This window comes from Pantherophis guttatus, chromosome 7 (assembly GCF_059756535.1).
Source record: "Pantherophis guttatus breed Tessera chromosome 7, ASM5975653v1, whole genome shotgun sequence".
NCBI lineage: Eukaryota > Metazoa > Chordata > Lepidosauria > Squamata > Colubridae > Pantherophis > Pantherophis guttatus.
In genome coordinates, this window is record NC_142069.1 from 39,757,535 (window position 1) to 39,776,506 (window position 18,972).

An 18,972-nucleotide genomic window follows, 5' to 3' on the forward strand; every position below is an offset into this window, starting at 1 on the left:
AAGATAAAATGGGAAAATTATTATGGTTAATCGTGCAGTAAACCAGAAGTTTAGACTGGATTTGGCATTTTTGTCCATCCATCAAGCCCTTCCCACAACCTGGGATAAGATAGTATTGTTTCATGGTCTTAAAGGTATCAGGGCAGGACGTCAGATATTCAAATGAAGCTGTCTTTTGCAATTGACTGATGGTGATTTTATCAATGCCAGTGGTGTTCAAGTGGTCCTCCAATTGTATTGAGATTGCACCCAAGGCGCCTATTACTATTGATTCTATCTGCTTTCTTTTGTCATAAGTTTTCATTGTTATTGTTATTATTATTATTATTAGCAAAGCTATTGATGGAACTAACAGGTTGAGCTGACACTATTAACTTTTGATTTGTAGCAATTCATATGAGGAAATACAAAAAAAATTGATAACATTTGCTATTTCATTATGCAGATAAATAACTTGTACATGTAGTCCTCGACTTACAACAGTTTGCTTAGTGAACAAAGTTACAAAGGCACTGAAAAAAGTGATTTATGACCATTTTTCACACTTATGAACGTTGCAGCATCCACATTGTCACGTGATTTACATTTGGATGCTTGACAACTGATTCACATTTATGATGGTAGCAATGTCCTGGGGTCATGTGATCACCTTTTGCAACCTTCTGACAAGCAAAGTCAATTAGGAAACCAGAGTCACTTAACTGTCCTACTAATTTAACAACTGCAGTGATTCACTTAACAAATATGGCAAGAAAAGTCATAAAATGGGGCAAGACTCACTTTACAAATTTCTCCCTTAGCAACATGAATTTTGGGCCCAATTGTGGTCGTTAAGTTTCGGACTACCAGTATTTTCCCTTAGTGTATCTTACCTAGCAAGAAAGCTTAAAAATACAATTTTTTTGTGTTTTCCGTTTGTTTCTTTAGTATCAGAAATAAAATCTGTAATCTGGGGAAAAATATATCATCCTAATGATGACTTTAAGGAGAATCAACTATTGAAATTCTTGTGACTTTGAAAGTTCCTAATTTTGACTGATGTATATGTTCTGAACTGAGAATTATACACCTCTTCTTACAAGAACCTCTTCTTACAAATGTATTGGCAAGAAACTTTGATTTTTGATGTTAAAATGAAATGAGTACAGAAAAATTTATTTCAATCTTTGTTGTTCTACAGGAGTTGATTCAAAAGCCTTCTTTAGCCGTTCCGGCAAGTAAACATTTAATTCATCTGGCAGAACTGGAACAAACTATAGCAGAACAGGACAGCTCCCTTAATTCCCTTCTCAGCAAATTAAAGAAAACATCATCTGACTTACAGAAGCAAAAGCAGATAACTGCAGTAAAAATAAATGAGTTTGATAACATCAGGGCCGAGTAAGTCTGGACTGAAGTTGTGATATTAGAAATTCTTGACTTGTTCTTTTGACTTATAACTGAGTCTTGTGTTGCATAAATAATTAAATTTTGAATTGATTATCCCTATATAAATTTAAAATTAGTTGAACAACATTTTTAGAGCTATTATCATTGTCTCACTCCTCACCTTTTAATAACATGACTGAGTTTAGTTACCAGTAAATTAGTTTAATTTAGTAAATTCGGATATAAATATTTATGAATAATATTTGAATATTTCTTAGTCTACCTGGCTGTGCTCAGTTTAATAGTGGAATTCAGTTTTATATATTATTTTGTTGTGCTAGGCTTGAGGAGAAGCATCAATGTAGAGTTAAAAAATTGCAAGATGAAATAGAAGAATTAAGGAGTTTATTGTCAAAAATGGGAAAAGAATTACTGAATATAAAAAGTGAGTTGGAGATACAAAGACAAGCAAATAATAGGTCTCCAACAACTACAATGAAGAATCTAGTGGAACGACTAAAGAATCAGCTAGCTTTAAAAGAGAAGCAACAAAAAGTAAGTATGATTATTTCACAATTTTTTGAGATTGTGGATCTAGGGAGGGGATAGGTGCAATCATTGACAAGTTTCTTGGTGATGTATATTATGCAAAGACTGCCAAAGCCATTTTATAAGCCATACTAAATGCTCCCTATCTGCCAACACTTTTACTGAGCTGGCAGACTTCAGTGTTTTAATACTGGCGTAGAATTTTTTATAAATTTTAGGGATGTGGTGGCTCTGTGGCTAAGATGCTGAGCTTGTCGATTGAAAGGTCGGCAGTTCAGTGTTCGAATCCCTAGTGCCGCATAACGGGATGAACTCCCATTACTTGTCCTAGCTTCTGCCAACCTCATGTAAAAATGCAAGTAGAAAAATAGGGACTACCTCTGGTGGGAAGGTAACAGCGTTCTGTGCACCTTTGGCGTTTAGTCATGCCGGCCACATGACCACGGAGACGTCTTCAGACAGCGTTAGGTCTTCGGCTTTGAAACGGAGATGAGCACCTGCCCCTAGAGTCGGGAACGACTAGCACATATGTGCGAGGGAACCTTTACCTTTAGCATTTTTTTCCTTTGTTCGCCTACTTGCTTTGCATGATGTATGATGGTTGCAAAATAGAGATAGCCCTTTCATTTCTTTTTATCCCAACCTGTACAGTGCCTGAGATGTCATATAAACACACACACACACACGTAATCCTCAATTTACAATAGTTCATTTAGTGACCATTCAAAGTTACAACAGCATTTAAAAGTGACTTATGACTGTTTTTCACAGTTATGACGTTTGCAGCAATACCATGATCATGTGATCAAAATTCAGATGCTTAGCAACTGGTTCATATTAAGGACCATTGCTGTATGTCATGTGGCCTTCTGTGACCATATGACCAAGGTTTTGCAACCTTTTGACAAGTAAAATCAATGGAGAAGCCAGATTCAATTAACAACTGGGTTAGTAACTTATTAACTGCAATGATTCACTTAACAACTGAGGCAGGAAAGGTCATAATGTGGGACAAAACTCATTTAACAAGTATCTCACTTAACAACAGAAATTTTGAGCTCAATTGTAGTTGTAAATTGAGGATACACACACACAGTTATACACACACTTATATAAATAATGTTACTTATAAATAAAATATAATTTTCAGTAGCCTTATTTATTAATTTTTGGAGTTTATTCCAAAGATATCACTCAAAAACCTCAGCCAGAAAAGGTTGCAATTTCAGTTCTACAGAATGTTAAATTCTGGGTTTATTTACATATACAAATACAATGACAGTTTTTTTTTAATTTGCAGAGCTTATTCGTATCTTTTTAATGATATTTTTAGGCTTTGAGCAAGGCACTTCTGGAACTCCGAGCAGAAATGACAGCAGCTGCAGAGCAACAGATAATTTCTGTAGCATCACAAAAGGAGGCACATATGAATGTTCAGCAAATTGTTGACAAGCACACAAAGGAATTGAGGGTAAAAAGGAATCAGCATTTTGGTTTGGTTTGTTGTTATACCAAAACAGTGTCTAGCAGCAATATATCCCACTTTGAAAATTGTATTTTTTGTCCAAAAAAAGTTCACGATTGGAATGGAATCAAACTAAAGCTATACCTCATTTAGCAACTACCTCAGTTAGCGACCATTTGCAAATATGGTAATTAAAAAATTACTTTCTGACCAATGCATACATTCACAACCAAATTTTATTCATCTGTCAACAACACATGCCAGGGTGAAAGCAATATTGGTGTAGCTATATGAGAACTTTTATCTGAATGAGGTAGCAGTAACCAGCAATTCTCATAGTGGTTTTCAGTTACATGTTTTAAATTTATTGTTAACTTTTCTGTACTGCCGATCTCCCTCAAAGAGAGACTCAGCATGGTATACAATACTTAGCGACTATTTTGCTTAACAACCAAGTCACTGGAACAGAACTTTTTCATTAAATGAGGAGTGGATATATTTGTTTTATAAAGTGGGGTCTGTCTGATTGTCTGTCTGTCTGTCTATCTATTTACTATATCTATGTCTGTCTAAACTAAATCAAATAATGGGAAATAGAAATGCTATGCATTTCTTCCTTCTGTCCTGGTGGCCCAGGACCTCAATCAGTTTTGGACCCTCCAACATCTTCGATATTAGATATTCCAACCTGCTGAGACACAATTGTTCTGTTTTTGTTTTTTAAAATAATTGAGGGAAAGCTAGGAAAATTATTGGTCTCCCAAACGTTTTTCTAGCCAAAAATTAAGAACTTAATGGCAATTATTAATAAAAGGGGATCATTAATAGAAGAGGCAAGCTAGAATAAAAGAATGGGCAATTATTTGGATAATTTCTGAAACTTTGAATTCAGAACGCAAGATATGAGTGATTACTATTTATTCAAAAGTTTCGACTTATTAACAGTTATCTGATAGAGTTTTTGAAGGACATCTCATCAAGCTTTCCAGAGGGCATTCATCTTTCTGGGTTTTAGATGAAGAGTATTTATTGTGAAATGGTTATTTGAGGCAGAAATATCATTTTCTTTTATCTAAACGTATCTATAACAGATTAAACAGGAAAAATAGTATCAAAAGATTATATATCAGTATGATATAACAATCACAGTCACACACATTTCTGCTATATCAGGGCATCTGAAATAACTGCTTAAATAAATCTACCTGGATTATACAAAAATAGGAAGATGTATGTATGATGTTCCCTATAACAAAAGGCACTTTCCCAGAATGAAGCTGGATATAGAATAATAAATTATTTCTACATTCAGAATGAAATATAACTGCTGAAATACTATTTCTATTAGTTTGCAGCTGCATAGTAAAAAGAATACCATTTGAAGTGCAATACAAGTATTGCAAATTGAGCTTTCACAGGAAGATACTTATTAACATAATGTATCAGAAAAGAATATGGTTCTGAATATTTTCCTAGAAAAATAATAATAAATTGGAACATCATAATATTTTGCAACTATTTTGAATAATTGATAACATCTAGAGTATTGCAGTTTCGTTCTTCAATTCAATATAGTGGTTCTTAAAAGTTTGTGAACATTTTAAATTTTTCAGTATAATATTTTTAACTGGTTTATTTAACTGGGTTTTAAGATTTAGGAAAGCAAATCATATTTTAAATCATTTACACAGAAATATTGAAAATTCAAAAGATTTCAAAAACTTTTAAGCACCACTGTAAGAGTTCTTCACCTCAGTCATTGATCTTGGATGGCCTACAACATGGGTGTCAAACTCGATCGCCTCACATGATGTCATGTGACCTTTTTTGCCTTTGTGGAGCTGGGGTGGGTGTGGCCTGCACATGATGCATCCGGCTTGCAGGCTGCTAGTTTGACACTCTTTGCCTACAACAATAAAATATAAAGTCATAAGAAAAACATACAACCAAAACAGAAACTCATAAAAATCAATATTAATCCATACAATAAGATATTATTACTAGATACTTGTATATTGTAGCCTTGACTGCCCCCAATGTTGTTCTCTAGGCCTTGTAGCAGATGTTTTTACCTGTTTCTTCCTCCTGTAGGAATGGCTACATTTGATACGCAACTGGAATCTGGGCAGAGGCTTTCCTGGTCATGGTGTCCATTTTCTATTCAAGCAGGAACCATGAAACTAGGAAACACTCTTAGAAATCCTCTTCTTCTCAAATAAAGGGAATTGTAAAGTCACAGTCAGCAAAAGTAGATAATATTGGGAAAGTGGATGCAGTGGTAAAAAGCAGTTTATGGCTTTGAATTGGGAGCTATAAATACAACTGAATTTTCCTGGGTTTTGCGACTAGGGTAAGATCCTATCTATTGCCAGAAATTAACGCTTTCAACCTTTTTTTTCCTATGAATTTAATGCTAACATTCATTCTTTGGTTGTCCTAAATAGTAATTAATATATATTAATTTCTTAGAGTCAGATTGAAGATTTGAATGACCAACTGTTGAAACTAAAAGATGCTCTTAAATTAAGCAAAAATAAAGAGAATTCTATGTTAGATGATATGGATAATTTAAATCAAGAACTTCAGAAAAAAATGAAAGCCTACACTAAAGTTCTAAGGGAGAAAGATGATATGGAAAAAGAGAATGAAGAACTGAAAAAGCAGAATAAAAGATTAACCAGTTCAATTCAGGTAAATAGTCCTTTTTGTCATAGGATATTTTTGTGGGTTTGTTGGCTGTTTTGTTTTTTTAGCACTGGACTGGCTCGATTCCCTTCCTCTTGAAGAGCCTGCAGGGCAAACAGGAGATCTGGGGTTTAGGTGAATGGCAGAATTCTTGCTTCTCCACCGCCCCTCCCCACCCCTCCCCACCTGCCACTTCCCCATGCCGGCTGAGATCAGCAAGACAGATTTGGGGAGCTGAACGCGCTGTCGCCGCCCGGGACAAGAAGAACGTGAGAAATGGGTGCTCTTGCAGCGCCTCCTCCCTCTCTTCTTCTCCCGAATGGCAGCGGTGCATCCAGCTCACTGAATCTGGCCTGCTGATCTTGGGCGGCAAGCGGCTCTGATGTTCCCCCTTCCTTCCCCCCCCCCCCCCGCGCATGCATCTAAGTATTTGGGGGAGTCTTATTTTCGGGAGGGGTCTTATTTTAGCGCATGCGCTCAAAAGCCCAATTAGGCTTATTATCCAGACATGTCTTAGTTTAGGGGAAACACAATGTAATTTAAGGTATTCCTTATTTTTTAGGGCAAGGCTGATGAGCAAACTCTAATAGATGAACTTCAAAGAAAAATAAAAAGAATGGAAACAGAGCTTGGAAAGAAGAGTGATGAATCAGAAAAAAAGAATCCAAGAGAAGACAAGGTGTTGAAAGTATGATATAAAATGTCCTTAGACAATATGACTTATCTTTAATTTGTTATGCCCCTCCCATATTTGTAATTATATATGGTATTTTTATTAAAAGGTATGTTATATATAGTATTTGTTTATACATGCAGAGGCACATATTTTCAAGAAATGTATGCTTCATTAGAGACTGATAAATTGCCAACCATTAAAGGTGAAGATTGTTCATTTTGTTTTTCTTCACTTTATAGAGCCCAAGGGAAGAATTAATTAAATGGGAGGAATGTAAAAAATGGCAGACCAAAGCTGATGGGATGAGAAACAAGCTGAAAGAAAAAGAAAAGGAGATAGAATCCCTAAGCAAACAGCTTAACACAATAAAGGAACTTTTTTCCAAGTTAGTTTAATTTTTTTTCATTTTTTATTATTTATGATATCAAAACATTGCAGCTTAAATGTATTTGATAAGAATTGATCTCCTATGAAAAATATATTCTGAGCCATAATATGTTTTTCACATTGATAAATGCATTTTACAATCTTACTACTTCATCAGAAATCACCACAAGAAACTACTAAAAGTAATCATTAGCAAAAATTGAAATTAAATAAGGTGCAGAACATTCATATATAACTGGCAGGGTTCCAACCGATGCCTTAATTAAATCATGAGCCTTGAGCCAAGCTTCAAAAGAAATCCAGTTATTTATTAGAAGCTTCATGTCGGCACGAACATGAATTCAACAGTAATATTTTAACTTAAATAGCAATGTATCTTTTTTAAAAATTGCTTCTAGAGCACACATTTGAAAATGCTTTTGTAAAAAGTGTTTTTCATTGAAAAAAATGGAAAATGAATAAAGCTGAAAGAGGAAGTAAAAGGTTTGTTTTAATGGATATATATCAAATATATTATTTTAATGTATATATATATATATATATATATATATATATATATATATATATCACAATATATGTGTGCGTGTAACATTTAATTTTACGTACTTCACATGAAAGTAAGTGTGCTGTTGCATTCATAAAAATTGCATATTTCAGGGCTGAAAAAGAAAAAAATACTTTGCAGAAGAAACTCAAAAGCTGCAGTATCACTGTTGATCATGTTATGGGAGTCAGAGCATCTGAATCAGAGCGAGAATTAGAAGAGCTTCGTAAACAAAATATGGATCTGGAGAATGAGATTGTTCACCTGAAGTAAGAAAAAAAAAATCAATTTTATTATCTTACCCATTCAGTGAAGCTGTTGTTAAGCAATATGTCATGTGACTGCCCATGTAATTGCTTTGCTCAATCACCACAATCCGGTACTTCCAGTTGCTGATGTTAAGTGATCACGTATGTTGTTAAGCAGATGAAATCCCTGGTAAGGAGTGTGGGATGCCTCAGGAAGGTGGTATAGACTCTGGGAGGTTCTGTTTAGTAGCTGAAAATTCTCCCTGCCCAAATCCAAGCAGGATTTTCAGCCCCTGAGAAACACTCATGCACAGCCTGCACCAAGCCAGTTAAAGGTACCCTACCTGAGGTACTTCATGCACCTTACTTATGGTGCTGTCTCTCTGCTTTCTGATTGTCTTATCCTTAGGGGCTGCCTGAAAGAACTGGCTGCCAAAGGATATCAGTGTCTTTCATTGGGTGGAAGGGATCAGCTTCAGCAGGGTGCAGGAACCAAGCTCGGATCTTCAGGATCTGAGTCCTGTTTCTCTACCCCACTGAAGGAGTTAAGATCCTCTCAATGCAGAGAAGGGAACTCCTTCGGTAGGGTGCAGAAATGGAGTTGAAATTATCAGGATCTGAATTCATTCCTCCACCCACCCACAAAAAAAGGAAGCTGACATTCTTTGGCAGGCAGCTTTTTCAGACAGCCCCTTTACTAAAAAGGAATACCAGATGCAAGTTGCATCTGAGGAAGTTAGCTATAACTCATGCAAGTTGAGTTTTCATTTAGCAACCAAAACTGGGACTGATGACTTGGTCATTAAGCAAAGCAATTACTAAGTGAAAATTATGTGACTGCAACTATGCTTACTATTTTACATCAGCTTTCCTTTGACTTACAGTGATACGATCCCAAACAGCAGGGAAATTTTCCAGAACTTGACTCAAATCATATACTCTTCTTTCTTCACTCCTCTGCTCTTTGGAATGCTCAACCTGATGCTGGGATAATTAGAAAGAAGGAAATTAATCTTCTTTTTATATTCATTTGGGAGAAAGGGATTACTAGAGAGTAAGCAGAGAAAAAATGGGGAATGCACAACTCTAACCTTAACTCCTACTGTTTGCCTAGTGAGATGCTTAGGAGGCAAACAAAACTCTTTAATGTGAAACTTAATTTTTAGGCACCTGAAGGGCTCTAATCAACTAAGTTCACAAAGCTGAACATGTTAAATTGCAGTTAGCACTTTTAGAGATGCACTGCAGACAAAAGCAGCATAAGAAGAGATAACTTGTTTAAGAAATCACTCTGTAAGGGTGGGGGGAATGGATCAGGCACAGAATAATGTGTACTGACTGAGTATAATGGTGAAAGAAAGAGTGGGGAGACAGACAGACAGACAGACAGACACTGTGAGGGTTATAAATATGGGCACTGGTCTCAAAGTTACTGTTTCATTACTGTTGTAACTGAGTGATCGCTGTCTGAGGCAGTCACTTGAGGATTACCTGTACATATTTCTGTACTAACTTTTGATCCTTCATTTAGGGAGGTCAGTATATGGAGAACAGTTCTGAAATTCATTTTATATACTGACATATTTTTTCTTCCAAAGAATTCAGTGATTTTTAAAATAGCTTACAATTCAATGTGATAATTTTCCTGTCAATGATTGATGTTGAAAAATTGAATGTTTCGGTTTTCTAATATCTGGATGGAGAACTTTTTATGAAATCTCAGGACTATGGATTAGAGACGGTTGAGAAGCAACTGAAAGGAATGGCAATTTTGTGTTTTTGCCAATAATTATTCATTACAATGTATGTAAATCAGAAGTCCAATTCAACTCAAAGAAGACTTCTTCTTTGTAACTAATGTTACAATTTCTTTATATGAAATATGAATCATTTGTCAAATTGTGCAGTTCTTAAATAATCTTTTCATTTGTATATCAAGAACACAATATGCTGTCCCTCGAGATACTGTTATAGAAGATTTGCACTTAAAAAACAGATATCTACAAGAAAAACTACTAGTACTAGAGAAACAGCTTCCCCGAGACACTTGTTCAAGGCCATCAGTAAGTTAAGCTTATAATCATACTTTTTCAAGATAAAATTCATTGCTAGATTATAAATTCAGTTAATTTTGTCAGTATTTTATGATTATTTTAATACAATATTTTTGTGTTATTTTTTTGAACATAGCACCAACAATTATAATAGTATATTTAATGCTATTTATTATTTGGAGAACCAGCTTGTGTAATTGATCAGGCATTAGGCTGGAAACCAGGAATTCTAACCCACTTTAGTCACAAAGCATCTGGGTGCTCTTGAGCTATTCACGTCTCCTAGGAAAGAGGCAATGGTTATCCACTTTTGAAAACTTCATCAAGAAAATTGCAGGAAATTGTCCTGCAATTGTCCAGAATTCAATATGATTGAATGGAAGGAAAACATATTATTGTATTTATGTTGTTTCTGTAAACTATTCAGGTTGCTGAAGTCTTTTAAATAATAGACTGTAGATTTACTTTTTAGACATCTTGGTTTTTATATGCTGCCTTAGTAAGATCATGTTTTGGATAAAAAGTACAAATAAGTTTGAAGGGATTGTATACACATTTCCTTTATAGTAGCAGTTGCTCCTTTGCTTCCTGTCATTATGGGTAATATAATTAAGGTTCCATTAAGTATTCTTTAATACTTAAAGTATTCATTCTTTAATTAATACTTAATTAAAGATTTAAGTATTCTTTAATACTATTGCTATTGGTAAAATACTTAAAATGCCAACTATTAAGCTTCTCAACATTTATAACTTAACTTTTTTCTGAAGACATCAGGGATAGGATCAGATGATCAACATCAAAAAGAACAAGAGCTTCAAAAGGAGAATCTAATATTGTCATCTGAAAATATGGAGTTACGATTCCAGTTAGAACAAGCCAATAAGGACTTGCCAAGATTAAAGGTATATTTTTATTTTATAAATCTGATGGTCTGCAGAAAATTACTATGTTTCATATTTTTAAAAAATGAATTTGTAACAACTGGTCAGATATATCAACGGATCAATTTCTGTATACCTTAGATTATTATTGGAAATAAATCATTTCTCAATAGAATTGTTTTATGAGATATGACTATGATTGTAGATTATACTGTAGCCTTTGTTTCAAAGAAATTCATATGTGCATTTCATTAAAATTAATTTTGATCAGGCAATACATTTTGACATCAAATATTTATACTATTTTTGTTTAGATTCTGGATTTACATATCAAAATCTCCTGGGTACATGGCTTCTTTTCTCTCAGTTATGACATTTGTCTTTATACTATTTTACTGTGATTATAATAAACTGGTTTTATCACTGATTCCTCCTTTTTCCAAAAGCTTTGGAATATTGAAATCTCTACTGATTAGTGAGAACACAATCCTTATGAATTATTACCCTAAATAACATTGTATTCACATTCTTCTTTCATAATGTAAATTGTCTGGTATTATGAATGTAAATAATTACATACTGTAGTTAAATATACTGTAAATCATTAGAATTATTATTAGCGAGTATGTATTTAGTACATAACTGGAAAGAAGTTCATTGTGAACATATAACCCTTTGTTGCAGGTATCCAGATACCTTTGTAATAGGATGAATATTGCAGAGAAGCCTAACTTCGTTATGCATATTTTGAATTTTCCATTTTACTGTACATTTTTATTTTTAGAAGTGTTCTGTAGAATGAGATTATCATTTTATTTTTTCAATAGAATCAAGTAGCTGATTTAAAAGAAATGTGTGAGCTCCTGAAGCGAGAAAAGGGTGAAGCTGAGCGAAAATTGGGCAATGTCAGAGGGGTAAGATTATATGATAGAATTTTTAAAAGGGTACAGGAATGAATTTTATAAATACTAAGAACTTGTATTAACTGCATTAAAATATAGAAGATCTTTGGCTTTCAGCAATGAAGAGTTTCTTATCCCAAGGTAGAGAGATGTGATTTGTTTTGCCTATAATAGTAGAGCATAAGATTTACTAAAAACTGAGATAAAATTTAAAAAGGAATAAAAATAATGTATCAATTACTATATCAGTTGTATTTGGTTATATGTTACAAAAAATTTTTTTTTTACAATTCTAGCTTCGTACATAAGAACTGTATCATGTCAAAAAACCCAGAAGATTCCATTCACACCAAATTCACCAGTATTCATTTAGCTAAATGTAACAATCCAGAACCAAAAACCCCTTGGATTCTATGTAGTAGCACAGCAAGCAGAGTTGGTGTAGTAGCAATAGCAATAGCACTTAGATTTATATACCGCTTCACATTGCTTTACAGCCCTCTCTAAGCAGTTAATCTGGAATCTCATTTTACCAACCTTGGAAGGATAGAAGGTTGAGTCAACCTTGAGCCAGTGAGAATCAAACTGCTGGCAGTCAGCAGAATTAGCCTGCAATACTGCATTCTAACTACTGCACCAACACAGCTCTTAGTAGCTAGTCCCATCCAGGTTTTTAGAGGAAATAAGCCTGTAAGATTCAGGCAAGTTTTCATTATTACAGTATAATTAAATGAGTCCACAAAACATACAAAATGAGTTATAGAATATGGAGTCTGATTATAATAGAGGCAGTTATTTGTAACCCTTATCTTCTGTTTATTCAAGCAGACATCATTTAATCTACTTCTGATTCCAGAATAAGCATCTATTATCACATGAGGGGATAAATTGTCTTCCCACAAATTCCAGGCTGCAATATCTCCTAGCTGTAATCATGAAAAGTGTTTTTTCCCATAGTTGCATTTAACTGTAAATTTTAATAATAACACAGAGTTCTTAACTATATTAGAAATATGTGGGAATGAAGCAAAATCTGCACATTCAAGTTTCTCTGATGATTAGTGGGGACATTAATATACGAGTAGGTGTAAATGACTTCTCTTAAGTTACACTTTATAGATTTTCTTTGTCATAATATGAAGCCAAAATAGGTTTGCTTTCATCTGCGCGTTTCACTGCAAAAGAATTTGTTCACATCGCTCCTACAAGTACATCTTGCAATGTTACAAAGAACAAAATAGAAAAAAATGCTGCTAAATAATTGGTTTGCATTTATTATTATACCTCATATTTTTGTATTATTTAACTATAGTGTGATTAGAACCATGTATTCTAAACAATACTTATATTGAACTAAATATCTATAGCAAGCAGATATCACAAATAAGAAAATTAATATAGTTAGAAAATATTTTATTGGAGACTTTTTATATAATGAAAATGGTATTTCTAGATTAATAGAAATTATAACCACATAGATATCAGCCTTAGTCTGTGAACGTATGTGTATGTATGTATTCATCTTATTTCTTCATGTAGGCTGGAAGAAGTGGGAAAACAATTCCAGAATTAGAGAAAACAATTGGCTTGATGAAAAAAGTTGTAGAGAGAGTCCAAAGAGAAAATGAAGAGCTAAAAAGGGCCCCTGGAGTAGTCTCTAATGAAAAAGTTGCCAGACTTGAGCAAGAAAATGAGGATTTAAGGGTAACGTATGCTATTATAAAGGCTTGTTTTAATATTTAATCTGAAAAATATACAGTGATTTATGAAGGTGGTCTCATTACTCCTGAGCTTACAAAGGTCCCTTGAGACCAGGGTGAAGTCCTTGGGATCCCAGAACTCATGAGTTAGCTGTCTTATTAATATCTCATTATCTATTATTCTCTTTTCCTGTTTTAGTTCTATTTTTAGAAACTATATAAGTTTGGATCATCCTAATTGTTCTAGCGATATACAATACCATAAACAAAGGAGCATAATGTATGCCTTCTGTATGCCTTCTAATGTATTTTAAGTGAATACAATATGGCTCTGTAAAAATTGATAAGACTTTTACCATATACAAATAAATACTTCGCTTTTTCAGATTTTAATAATATGAACAATTTGTGGCATAATATTCCTTTTTTTATTTATTTATAAAATACTAAGTCTGAAATGGAAAAACTGAAACTTCAGTTTGGAAGTGAATTAAGTGCACGATATGAACTGAAGACTAAAGGTACAGAAAAAATCATTGCTGAAAATGACAGAATACGTAAAGAGCTGAAAAAGGTAAATAAATATATAACATATTTATTTATTTATTTATTTATTTATTTATTTATTTATTTATTTATTTATTTATTTATTAAATTTATATACCGCCCTATTCCTAAGGGACTCAGGGCGGTGAACAGCGAACGATAAAAATACATGTAATACAAACGTTAATTAAAAAACAATTAAAATATACTAAACACTCTGGTCCTAGATAATTCAAGACATCCCAGTTTAAAATAAAATCAAAAAGCAATATAAAGGGAAAGTTAGGCCAGGCCGGCCTGCTGAAACAGGAATGTTTTGAGGGCACGGCGGAAAGTGCGCAGATCCGTAATCTTCTGTATCTCTGGGGGAAGCCCGTTCCAGATGGTGGGTGCCCCCACAGAAAAGGCTCTTCCCCTGGGGGCCGCCAGTCGACACTGTTTGGCTGACGGCACCCTGAGAAGCCCCTCTCTATGGGAGCGTACTGGGCGGTGAGAGGCTATTGGTGGCAGAAGGCGGTCTCGTAAGTACCCCGGTCCTAAGCCATGGAGCGCTCTAAAGGTGGTAACTAAGACCTTGAAGCGCACCCGGAAGACCACAGGGAGCCAGTGCAGCTCGCGCAGGAGGGGAGCCACATGGGAGCGCCATGCTGCTCCCATAACTACCCGCGCGGCCGCATTCTGGACCAGCTGGAGCCTCCGGGTGCTCCTCAAGGGGAGCCCCATGTAGAGAGCATTACAGTAGTCCAGGCGTGAAGTGACGAGGGCATGAGTGACTGTATTTAACGAGTCCCGATCCAGAAAGGGACGCAACTGGCGAATCAGGCGAACGTGATAAAAAGACCTCCCGGCCACAGCCGTCAAGTGTTCTTCTAAAGACAGCCGTGAGTCCAAGAGGACGCCTAAGTTGCGAACCCTCTCCGTGGGGGGCAATGACTCATCCCCAATAGTCAGTGATGGCACCAATTGACTATATCGGGACGTCGGAAATCACAGCCACTCGGTCTTGGATGGGTTGAGCCTGAGTCTGTTCCTCCCCATCCAGATCCGTACAACCTCCAGGCACTGGGACATCACTTTAAGGGCATCATTGGGGTGGTCCGGGGTGGAGATGTATAGCTGAGTATCATCAGCATACTGATGATAATTCACCCCAAAACCACGGATGATCTCACCCAGCGGCTTCACATAAATGTTGAACAGAAGGGGTGAGAGAACCGACCCCAGTGGCACCCCACATACAAGGGGCCTCGGGGTCGATCTCTGCCCCCCTGTCAACACAGACTGCGACCGATCAGAGAGAAAGGAGAACCACCGCAACACGGTGCCCCCCACCCCTAACTCTTCCAACCGGTGCAGCATGATACCATGGTCGATGGTATCAAAAGCTGCTGAGAGGTCTAATAGGACCAGGACAGAGGAACAACCCCTGTCCCGGGCCCTCCAGAGATCATCTACCAATGTGACCAATGCCGTTTCCGTGCTGTATCCAGGCCTGAAGCCCGACTGGAACGGATCTAGATAAGCCGATTCATCCAAGTACTGAGGAAGCTGTCGCGCTACCACACTCTCAACAACCTTCGCAATGAAGCGAAGGTTGGAGACTGGACGGTAATTAGCCAACACTGCTGGGTCCAGGGAAGGCTTCTTGAGGAGAGGCCTCACCACCGCCTCCTTCAAGGCGGCAGGGAAGACACCCTCTCTCAAGGAAGCATTTATAATCCCCTGGAGCCAACCTCGTGTAACCTCCCGAGAGGCCAGCACCAGCCAGGAGGGACACGGGTCCAATAAACATGTGGCCGCGCTCAGTCTGCCCAGTATCTTGTCCACGTTTCCCGGAGTCACAGAATCAAACTCTTCCCAGGTAATATTCTCAAGACTTGCCTCCATCCTCCCTCCCGAATCTACCCAGTCAGAGTCCAAATTTTCCCAAATCTGAGCGATTTTGTCATACAGATATTGTACAAAGTCCTCGGCTCTACCCTCCAAGGGGTCCTCCCGCGCTTCCTGGTGGAGCAGGGAGCGGGTCACCCTAAACAGGGCGGCCGGGCGATTATCTGATGACGCAATAAGAGCGGAAAAATAGTTACACTTTGCCGCTTTTATTGCCACCAGGTAGGTCTTAATATGAGACCTTACCAGTGTTCGGTCAGATTCAGAACGGCTGGCCCTCCAACTGCTCTCCAGGCGTCTTTTCCGGCGTTTCATCTCCCTCAGCTCCATATAAATAAAACATATAAATACTGTATGATAAATTTTCAACATAGTTTGATTCTATCTAGGGTTGGGTGACAACATTGGTTGCATTTTTTTATTATTAATCTATATTATTTCTTAATCTGTAAATTATTATTTGTAATATTAAAAATTATAGATAAGCAGGGCTCAGTCTTTCCCATTTTGAAAACAGAACCCTTAATCTTGATAGACAAACAAATCATGGCTTCCCGATAAATAACTACTAAAAAAGATTAGTAAATTAGAATAATTAAAATAAACCATATTCTTTCAGATTTAATGGAAAATTAGTTTCAAGAAATACGATTTGTTGAGACACATGCATCAGTGATAAGAAAGGAACTCGCAGGCATAGTGTTCATTACAAACTTAATTTGGAAACATTTCAATTTGATTAATATATTTTTTTGTGCCAATAGGAAGTAGAAAATGCAGAAAAATTGCGAATGGCAAAGAATAACCTTGAAATAATAAATGAGAAACTGAATGTGGAATTGGAAGAGACAACAAAGAAATTAAACTTAGCAGAAAGCAGAATCCCAAAACTTGAAGACGCTGACACCAAGAATTGGAAATCCATAGTTATAACAAGGTACAGGTGTTGTCTGTTAACAACCACTCATTCAACAACCTAAATTGTGACAGCATTAAATGAGTGGTACTTACAACCAATCTTTGGAGTTTCAGTTTTTACAGCACCTCCATAGTCATGTGGATGTGATCTGGGCACTTGACAACCAGCTCTCAGAATAGTTGCAGCATCCCACAGTCACATTCACCATTTCTGACATTCTCTGCTGGCTTCTTACAAGCAGAGTCGTGGGGAACCTGACATGGAAGATTGCAAATTCTGTTGCTATTTTTTCTCCTCAGGAAGCTGGCAGGAAATCACAAGATTTTCGCTGAATGGCCCGTGATTTTCACTTAGCAATGACATGGTCATATGATGTCTTGCTTTATGATCACAATTTAGCAATAGAAATTATCATCCCAATTATCATTATAAAGTAAAGGATAACTGGAACTAAATAATGGAAAATAAATATATATCCATTTCCCCCAAGATTTCAAAAACTGTTAGTTTATTTTTCAAATTTATTGGCACTTTTGAATAAATTTCAAAATTTGGAAACTTATTGTTAATGAAAACCTTATCAATTAATAGCAGGTTTTTGCATCTTTGGAATACAAACTTCTAGGGCATGTGACAAGGTCCTTTTTGTTATTTTGTATATTTAAAAAGTTGATTTGGGAAGCTATTCAAAACGTTCTTCAGAATAATCATGTTGAACTGTGAATCTGTGTCATTTATTGTAGATGTATGTATTTCTAGCCACGCAGCATCTGTTCAATATGAACAATTCAGTATGTATTGTGTATCATGTATGATTTAAAAAAATTGTAAACCAATTGATAAACCAATGTTATTTTCTTGAATAATAATATTTTCTTTTAATGAGATCAGTTGGAATCAGTACTGTCCATTATTTTTATTGTTTTTACTTTCAGGATGTTTGAAAATAAATTCAAAGAAATGGAATCTGAAATTGCCAGAAAAAACCAAACCATTAGTGATCTTAAACAGAAATTACAAAAGCCAACAGAGAGTGGAGATAAACATGAAAACGGTACTGAAGACTATCTTAAAGAACAAGTAAGATTTTATTTTTATTTATTTGGTGCCTTCAGGTCAGCTGCCTGGCAAAACTGCTATTTTCTTGGCACATTTTTTTCAGAAGTGGTTTGTCCAAGGTCACCCAGCTAACTTTGTGGCTGAGGTAGGACCAGAACTCACACTTTAACTACTATGCCAAACTAAAGTAAAATTTATTGTGGGTATAATGGGAAAATGTGGTATTTATATTTTACTGATAAGATGTTTTAATGCATTTTCTTCCTTTGTAAGCACATTGTTTCTTTTCTTTTCTGATTGGTATCTAGAGAGCAGGTTATTCCATTCCACTCCTGGTTCTCTGATTACTGGGGAAAAACTTTCTAGAATTGGTATTTCTGATCAGGAGATTAAAACTTTATAAATCTTTTTAGAATCCTGTCCTTTTAATTGTTCCTGATTGGCATGGACTATTTTATTGTATATTGCTTTTAACGTCTTAGTATTGTTTAATATGGAATTGGCATCAGGCACACATATAAAAGTCACAGAGAACATTTGAAGGCTCATTCCTTTACAATTGCTCATTTGCTTCACTTTGCAAAACAATTGTCACTGAGTTCTTTTATATACTTTTTAAATCAGTTTGAAGATAAGTTTAAAAGTAAGGATCTCTATCCCATAACAGGACAAGCTCCTCTTCTGCAGTAAGTTTTTTACAATTTATAAGTTAAAGAATGGCAGAAAGGAGAAATGACACATTTCTGCAAAAGATACCTTATAGCTTATTTACATTATTTTACTTTTGTAAACTGAAAGTGGCATATATGAAAATTGAATTGACTTGGTGTGTTAAATTGGTAGAGTATCAAAATCATCTTGTAAATTTCATTATCAATGTGGACTTTAGATGGGCTTTCCTCCACTTCAGTCCAATACTTGAATAATTGCACTGAAGTCTATTCCATTAACTTAAAATTTTCTCATACTGAGAAGTTCCTAATATTAAAATAAAACTTTTCTTTTCATGCAATGGCTGAGGTTCTCAAAAGTGTTCCTGAGGGTACCAGAACAGAGCAAGAATATGTCAGAGAAAATCAACTTCTCAGGTAAAGCA

The 18,972-nt window shown here is 35.7% G+C and overlaps 1 protein-coding gene across 6 annotated transcripts in view; it reads left to right on the forward strand.

The window, feature by feature from the left end:
- Positions 1 to 18,972, forward strand: part of CEP290 (centrosomal protein 290) — a 58,121-nt gene that overhangs the window by 37,077 nt on the left and 2,072 nt on the right. For 3 of the 6 annotated variants that reach the window (XM_087874028.1, XM_087874027.1, XM_087874024.1), the window contains 15 exons: positions 1,181 to 1,380; positions 1,710 to 1,923; positions 3,251 to 3,388; positions 5,852 to 6,073; positions 6,630 to 6,755; positions 6,983 to 7,128; positions 7,788 to 7,943; positions 9,862 to 9,985; positions 10,747 to 10,881; positions 11,688 to 11,774; positions 13,302 to 13,466; positions 13,914 to 14,036; positions 16,663 to 16,835; positions 17,753 to 17,897; positions 18,891 to 18,964. In XM_087874028.1, the coding sequence (XP_087730154.1) occupies positions 1,181 to 1,380; positions 1,710 to 1,923; positions 3,251 to 3,388; positions 5,852 to 6,073; positions 6,630 to 6,755; positions 6,983 to 7,128; positions 7,788 to 7,943; positions 9,862 to 9,985; positions 10,747 to 10,881; positions 11,688 to 11,774; positions 13,302 to 13,466; positions 13,914 to 14,036; positions 16,663 to 16,835; positions 17,753 to 17,897; positions 18,891 to 18,964 (2,228 nt within the window). The remainder of the gene's footprint in view (positions 1 to 1,180; positions 1,381 to 1,709; positions 1,924 to 3,250; positions 3,389 to 5,851; positions 6,074 to 6,629; positions 6,756 to 6,982; positions 7,129 to 7,787; positions 7,944 to 9,861; positions 9,986 to 10,746; positions 10,882 to 11,687; positions 11,775 to 13,301; positions 13,467 to 13,913; positions 14,037 to 16,662; positions 16,836 to 17,752; positions 17,898 to 18,890; positions 18,965 to 18,972) is intronic. The other 3 variants (XM_087874026.1, XM_087874029.1, XM_087874025.1) reach the window with 2 other exon arrangements.